We start from the raw sequence: 8265 nt of genomic DNA, 5'->3' as shown, positions 1-8265 counted from the left end.
CAAAAAGACGAGTGAATTTTCACTCGCTCTTCACTCCCAGTTGTCGTGGCGCGTCAAGGATCACCCAATTTGGAGTGAATTTTACGAGACATTATTGCAAAAGGGACCGTTCTATTCAAAATTCAACTGTTGTAAGGGTGAAATTCGCTGAACAACAAGGGAAAGTTACTCTTAATCTAGTGCATTTATTCATACGCGCTATGTAGTCCGGGTTATAATTGAGCAAGGTGCCACACGGAAAAGGAGAAATTTTCATATAGTGCTACTAGACCAGTTTTTCACGCTGAATATGAATATATGAGGTAACCAGGCTGTATCCTGAAAATTAACCCATGAGGGCGCTTTTTTCAAAATGGCCGCCAAATTTTCAGAACATTTGAATTTTCGTACATAGATTTCGACATAAACATTCCATTGCCACAAAATTAGTGTCATATGAAAGACAAATAAATTTCCTACAATTTGGTATCATTTATAGGGGATAAGTAGGTTATTTGGCTGAGATTTTAAGTAGAAAACTGCATTTTTTGTCATTTTTTTCAAAAAATTGAAAATTTTGCAAATACATGATTTTACATATTTCTAAGAAAAATGAATCAATTACCTTGAAATGTTCCAGAAAACTTTATTAATATACTATTATCATATGGATGAAATTCCAACTCTGTATCATTCTTCTTAGCAAATTTATAAGGTATCAAACTTGAATACTTCAATTTCAGATATGTCGCTTTTTGTATGCATTTCCATAGACTAATACGTATAACATGTATAATATGTATAATGTATAGTTACAAATTAAATGCAATTATCTCTGCTCGTTAATCACAAAATGTTGGCACATCAAGGCCTAACACTCTCATGGGGTGGGGGTGTCGAAGCCCCTCCCCTGGAAAAAAATCACTGTTTTTTGGAGCACCCATTGAGGCAAAAGGCATTTCTGCTATACAATACAGCCACTTTAATTACTTTCAAACCACTTGGAGAGGAAAAGAGTAGGCTTTGTTCTACCAGCTACATCAAAAGAAGTGGCACGTACATCGTAGCCAACCACTCTCGGGGGGGGGGGGGGACTGGGGAAGTCACCCCTCCCCCTTTTGCTAATTGCCAATTTATTTGGAAATTCACCATTTTGGACCCAACATTGAGGTAAAAAAGTGTTTGTGCTTTATAGTATTTTATTGCTTTGAGAGAGTAGAATTAGTTCTACCAGCTACATAAATAAGCGCTAGCACATCGAACCCTAGCCCTCTCAGGGGCTGTCAAAGTCACCCCCTCCTCTATATCATGTATATTGCCTACTTATAGAAAATTTCACCATTTTGGATCACTTATTGAGGCATAAGGGCGTTTCTATATCATACAGCCAATTTTATTTTCTTGCAATTACTTGGAGAGAAAAGCTTAGACTTTGCTCTATCAGCTACATATTATTAAGCGCTGGCACATCGAAACCTATCCCACTCAGGGGCTGTCTAAGTCAACCCCTCCCCCTCTATATCATGTATATTGCCTATTTATTGGAAATTACACCATTTTGAATCGCCCATTGGGGCAAAAGTGCGTTTCTACTATATAGTACAGCCAATTTCATTTTCTTGCAATGACTTGGAGAGGAAAGAGTAGGCTTTGCTCTATCAGCTACATATAAACAAGTGCTGGCAAAGAAAAGGCTACCCCCTCCGGGAAGCTGTTGAAACCACCCCATCCCTTTTGCATTATAGCATAATTATTGAAAAATTCACCATTTTGAAGCCCCCATTTACGCAAAAAGGGGTTTCTGATATATAGTTCTGCCACTTTTACTGCCTTGAAACCACTTAGGGAGGAAAGAATGGGTTTTGTTTTATCAGCCACATAAAGAAGTGCAGGCAAATAAAAGCATACCCCCTCCGGGAGGCTGTTGAAATCACCCCATCCCTTTTGCATTATTGCCTATTTATTGGAAAATTCACCATTTTGGAGCCCCCATTTAGGCAAAAAGGCGTTCCTGATATATAGTTCTGCCACTTTTACTGCCTTGAAACCACTTAGGGAGGAAAGAATAGGTTTTGCTTGATCAGCCTCATATAAAGAAGTGCAGGCAAATAAAAGCCTACTTCCTTCAGGGGACTGTCGAAATTACCCCCCCCCCCCCTTGAAATTCACCATTTTGGAGCCCGCATTGGGGCAAAAAGGCGTTTCTGATATATAGTTCTGCCACTTTTAATACCTTGAAACCACTTAGGGAGGAAAGAATAGGTTTTGCTTTATCAGCCACATATAAAGGTGCAGGCAAATAAAATCCTACCCCATCCAGGAGGCTGTCGAAATCACTCATCCCTTTTGCATTGCCTATTTATTGAAAAAGTCACCACTTTGGAGCCCCCATTGAGGCAGAAAGTCATTTCTGATTATGTTTCTGCCGTTTTTCACCCTTGAAAACATTTGGAGAGAAAAAGAATAGGCTTTGCTTTAACAGCTACATATAAAGACATGCTCGCAAAAAAGGCCTATCCCCATCAAAGGGCTGTTGAATTCACCCCACCCCTATTTCATTATTGCTTATTTATTGGAAAATTGACAATTTTTGAGCCCCCATTTAGGCAAAAAGGCGGTTCTGATATACAGTTCTGCCACTATTACCGCCTTAAAACTACTTGGAGAGGAAAGAGTAGGCTTTCCTCTAACAGGTACATATAAAGAAGTGGCTCTACTATATACCAGAAACACGTTTTTTGCCTCAATGGGGGCTCCAAAATGGCGAGTTTTCCAATGAGTTTTCCAATAAAAGGTGGGGTAACATCTACATGTATCGTCCCCTGAAGTGGGTCAGGCTTCGATATGGCAGCAATTCGTTATATATATCTGAAAGAGGGGAACCTACTCTTTCCTCTCCAAGTGGTTTCAAGAAAGAGAAATTGGGTGTTTTATACAGCAGAAGTGCATATCGCCTCAATGGGGGCTCAAAAATTGTGAATTTTCAAATAATTAGGCAATAATGCAAGAGGGGTGGGGTGATTTGACAGCCGCCCAGATGGGTATGCTTCAATGTGCCAGCACTTCTTTATAGAGCAAAGCATATTCTTTCCTCCTTAATTGGTTTCAAGCTAGTAAAAGTGGCAGAACTATATATCAGTGATGCCTCTTTACCTCAATGGGGGCTCAAAAATTGTGAATTTCCAATAAATAGGCAATAACGCAAAGGGGTGAGGGGGCTGATTTCGACAGCCCCCAGAAGGGGTAGGCTTTTATTTGCCAGCACAAAATTATGCAGCTGATAGAGCAAAGCCTATTCTTTCCTCTCTAAATGGTTTCAAGGCAATACAAGTGGCAGAACTATATATCAGAGACACCTTTTTGCTTCAATGGGGGCTCCAAAATGGTGACTTTTTAACAAATAGCCAAATACTGAAAATTAGTGGGGTAACTTCTAAAGCCGCCTGAAGGAGATAGGCTTCGATTTGCCAACACTTATGTAGCTGATAGAGCAAAGCCTACTCTTTCTTCTCAAATTCATTGCAAGAAAATAAAATTGGCTATACTATATAGTAGGAACGCGCTTTTGCCTCAATGGGTGATCTAAAATGGTGAAATATCCAATAAATCGGCAATATACTTGATATAGAGGGGGGGGGTTACTTAGACAGCCCCTGAGAGGGCTAGGGTTCGATGTGCCAGTGCTTATTTATATGTAGCTGGTAGAACAAACTATACTCTTTCCTAAGTGGTTTCAAATCAATAAAATGGGGTGTACAACAAAGCACAAACGCTCTTTGGCCTCAATGTTGGGTAAAAAATTGTGAATTTTCAAATAAATATGCAATATTAAGCAAAAGCCCCCCCCCCCCCTAGTCTACAACTGTAGACCCACATCTGCAGTGTGTGTATCACAGCTGATTCAAGGAGTCTGCATAGCAGACTAGGTCTACTGGTGCTGCAGATGGCTCGCTTCGCTCGCCCTTTCAGGCTGGTTTGCTTCGCAAACCAGCTGTAGATCCCACTTCACGAGCCATTCAGAGTCTGCAGAGCAGACTACCCCCCCCCCCCCGAGAGGGGTAGGCTTCGATGTTCCACTTCTTTGGATGTAGCTGGTAGAACAAAGCCTACTCTTTCCTATCCAAGTGGTTTCAAAGCAATCAAAGTGGCTGTACTGTATACTAGAAATGCCTGTTTTTGCTTCAATGGGTGCTCCAAAAAACAGTGATTTTTTTCAACAAATAGGCAATATACAACAACATGATATAGCCAAGGGGGGGGCTTCGACACCCCCACCCCATGAGAGTGTTAGGCCTTGATGTGCCAACATTTTGTTTTATGTAGCTGATAGAGAAAAGCCTACTTTTAACTATCCAAGTGATTAACGAGCAGAGATAATTGCATTTAATTTGTAACTATACATTATACATATCATACATGTTATACGTATTAGTATATGAAAATGCATACAAAAAGCGACATTTCTGAAATTGAAGTATTCAAGTTTGATACCTTATAAATTTGCTAAGAAGAATGGTACAGAGTTGGAATTTCATCCACATGATAATAGTATATCAATAAAATTTTTTAGAACATTTCAAGATAATTGATTCATTATTCTTAGAATTATGTAAAATCATGTATTTGCAAAATTTTCAATTTTTTGAAAAAAATGACAAAAAATGCAGTTTTCTACTTAAAATCTCAGCCAAATGACTTACTTATCCCCTATAAATGGTATCAAATTGTAGGAAATTTATTTGTCTTTCATATGACACTAATTTTGTGGCAATGGAATGTTTATGTCAAAATCTATGTACGAAAATTCAAATGTTCTGAAAATTTGGCGGCCATTTTGAAAAAAGCGCCCTCACGGGTTAATTTTCAGGATACAGCCTGGTTACCTCATATATTCATATTCAGCGTAAAAAACTGGTCTAGAAGCACTATATGAAAATTTCTCATTTTCCGTGTGGCACCTTGCTCAATTATAACCCGGACTAATGGTACTTTTTGTTTTTATAGCGCCTCTAAATATCCATTATTATTATTATTCCTTCCGATGTGTGAATTATTTGCTTGATTCTTATTTTGTGTATGTAGACAGTACTGTTTTAAGTATGATTATCATGAATGTGTTTCCTTGCGGAGGGGAGAATTACAGAGAATAAATGCAAGGATTTAAAGGACATGCGTATCATTGAAGTACCATGCAGCCCGGATACTGCATTTATATATTTTTATTTTAGTTCATAAGTTCATTTTATTTTATTTGTCTTCCAACTTTGAGTTTGAATACATAACAAACATATAAGTGTGTATGAAACAATGAGCAGAGTACATGATAAAACATACAGGTATATATAAAACAGAGTATGCAGAAAACATTGTTTTTAAATACATTATACAGCTTAAGACAGAAAAGAAATAATTTTAAAGGAAGACGAGGAGACCTAAGTGAAGCAATGCTTGTAAATTAAGGTTCCTCATTACGAATTCAAAGAACATTGGATAAACAACAAAAAAATGGCAATATAATATGATATGATAACTAAAGAGAGAGGAGGGGAGAGAAGAGGGACACATTTATGTACAAAAGGGACAAAAAAAGGGGACATGAGGACAGAGACCAGCCAGGCCCGGGAAAGGGGATGTTAAATATTGATAATTTAGCATTAACTGATAAATAACACACGAAAAATAGGCTTTACGAATCACTTCCATAGTTACTCAGTAAATAAGATTTCAATTTTCGTTTAAACACTCTAGAATTGACAGCATGTGTAATGTCAGGGTCAAGTGCATTCCAAAACCTGGGTCCAGTGCAAACTAGAGTGCCCAAAGTGAACTCTTTTTTTTTTTGTAATAATAATGATGATACTATAACATTCTTAAAGATCATAGTACTGTAGTAATGATTATAATATTAATATTATAATGATACTAATAATGTTAATAACAGTGCTAATAATAACAATAATTGTGATGATGATAATAATGATTATAATGATAATTATGATAATGATGTTTGTGAAATGATAGACAATGATAAATGATAAATAAAGTATTCATAATGACCATAATGATGAGTGTACATATCCCCATTTTTGTCTCGCCTGCCTATAGCAGAAGAAAGACAAATGCGCCGCTAATCCGCCGTCGGCAGAGAGGGCAGTGTTGTCAACATTGAAATCTTAACCAATGTTAAGTGTTTCAAATGTTAGCATAATTTAGCAAGCGTAGGGGCCTAACACAAGAAACTTGGGCATAACTGCATAAGGGTGATAAAGTTTGGCTAATTAGATTCACGTCAGGTCATTGAGGTCAACGGTCAACAGGGTCAATGAACTCTGACAGCATTCTGGTATAAATGTGGAAAACTTCATTAGGGTTAAAAATCAAAACAAAAGTTTATATGCTGATAAGAGTGGAATTGTCCACATGGCCTTGAATAATTGCATTGTATATTCAAAGGGTAAATAAAGAAAGGGAAATGTTTAATATTACAATGTCACCAAGTCAACACTTCTGCTATATCATGTATATTGAGTGGGGTAATGCAGGCGAGACTGCCAGGAGTGTTCCACTACATGTAATTGCATAATTTCTTTATTCAATCAATCAATCTAATTTATTCATTTCTTTTATGTATTCGTCCATTCATCAATTCATTGACTAAGTCTTTCATTCGTCATCCATCCATTATTTTACCCTTACGTTTATTATGTCTATTTACTTAATTTTTACACTTTTGTTTGCGAAATTTTCTATATTGAATAGTTTGTCCATTCATTTGTTTTGTGGGGGGGGGGTAGTTTTATGTAAAACATTTTATCGTGTTTATTATGTTTGTAAGATGATTCTACGTGGACAGGAGATTGGGAAACCATTTTTATTAACAATAATTAGCACTGTTGCGTAAATCAAATAAAGAATACATAAATAAATATGAAATCAGTAAATAAATGAAGTAATAAATAATTAAATAAATACACGAATGAATAAACAAATTAAAGTGAAATGACTGATAACGTGAATAATTTAATGTATGAAATAATGAACTTGGTGTTAAATTGATAAATCTAGATGCTAAGAGTTTAATTGTTGTCGCCAGAGAAAATTAAATTTATTTCATGATGCTAGCGAGTTTTCACACCGCCATGTAGAACAAATTCAAGAACAAAGATGTAATTTGATTTAAAAGGAAAAGATGAGAGGTCTTTCTTTGTCAACAAAATTTTGAACCGGAACAACAGTTCGTCCTAAGTTAGTGACGAAAAAATAATGCAAATATGTCGTTTGTCAACAGTTCAGGATGAAACTGCTGTTTTGATTCACCAATTTTCGACGAAGACTTCTTGGTTGCTCCTGCTCTTTGTCATGAATGGCGTTAAACAATGCATTGCTGTGTTCCTGAAAGCGTTGTGCGTCGCAGTGCGAAAAAGTCCCTATTGTTATACTGATTGGAGAAAATGCTTTCTATCTCTGTATATTCTTAGACAGTAGAGGGAGCCTCCAGCATTTCCGATCAACTGCACCCTTTTTTAACATCTCATGTTCGTCTCACCCTGTCATTCTCGTGCAATATTTTTTTATGGTTAATTCGCTATTCAATGACGTTGCTGATTTTGCTCGATTATATTGACAGAATTGAACTGAGAGACCTAGTTGATCATGTGCTGAAAATGTTGGATTATTGGTGATGTTCATGAACGTATTAATGTAATTATTTCAAAAATGTATTTTAAACCAAACATCTTTCATTTTAATTTTACTTCTATATTATTGTTAATTATGCCTCTATTAAAATCTGAATTATTAATGGATTCCAACTACATTCAACTCCATTGTTTTATGAAATTTCTTTAGTGAAATAGGAATGAATTGAATATGGAATAAGAGATAAGTTTGAAATTATGTATGACGCACTTAAAATTTTTCCGATATTTATTATTTTAAACGTCTTTGGTCTCTAACGTTATAAATCTAAACTCTTTGTAGAAATTGATTGATTGCAATCCAACGCCATAGCTCATTGTTGAAAGATAATATATGCATGACTAGACGAAAGTTGCAATAACGTTGATGATGTCGTTGTTGTTGATGATGATGATAATGATGATGATAATGATGCTGACGATGATGATGATGATGATAATGATGATGATGATGATGACGATGACGATGATGATGATGACGACGATGATGATGACGATGATGGCGAGTAAGAAGGGGAGGAGTAGAGAATGATGATGATGATGGTTATGTGATTATGATGATGAGGAGGAGGAGGAGGAGGAGAAGAAG

At 36.5% G+C, this 8265-nt stretch overlaps 1 protein-coding gene across 4 annotated transcripts in view; it reads left to right on the top strand.

Annotated features, from left to right (window-relative positions):
* The window catches only part of LOC135157288 (ornithine decarboxylase-like), a 22668-nt gene extending 22256 nt beyond the window's left edge, over window positions 1–412 (top strand). For 3 of the 4 annotated variants that reach the window (XM_064112392.1, XM_064112390.1, XM_064112393.1), the window contains one exon: window positions 1–412. This exon is cut by the window's left edge and continues 71 nt beyond it. In XM_064112392.1, the coding sequence (XP_063968462.1) occupies window positions 1–15 (15 nt within the window). In that variant the 3' untranslated portion in view covers window positions 16–412. The other variant, XM_064112391.1, reaches the window with a different exon arrangement.
* Window positions 413–8265: the final 7853 nt, after the last annotated feature.

Source organism: Lytechinus pictus, chromosome 17 (genome assembly GCF_037042905.1).
Source record: "Lytechinus pictus isolate F3 Inbred chromosome 17, Lp3.0, whole genome shotgun sequence".
In the NCBI taxonomy this organism is placed as follows: domain Eukaryota; kingdom Metazoa; phylum Echinodermata; class Echinoidea; order Temnopleuroida; family Toxopneustidae; genus Lytechinus; species Lytechinus pictus.
The sequence above is the reverse complement of the archived record's forward strand: the minus strand, read 5'-3'. Positions and strand labels throughout refer to the sequence as shown.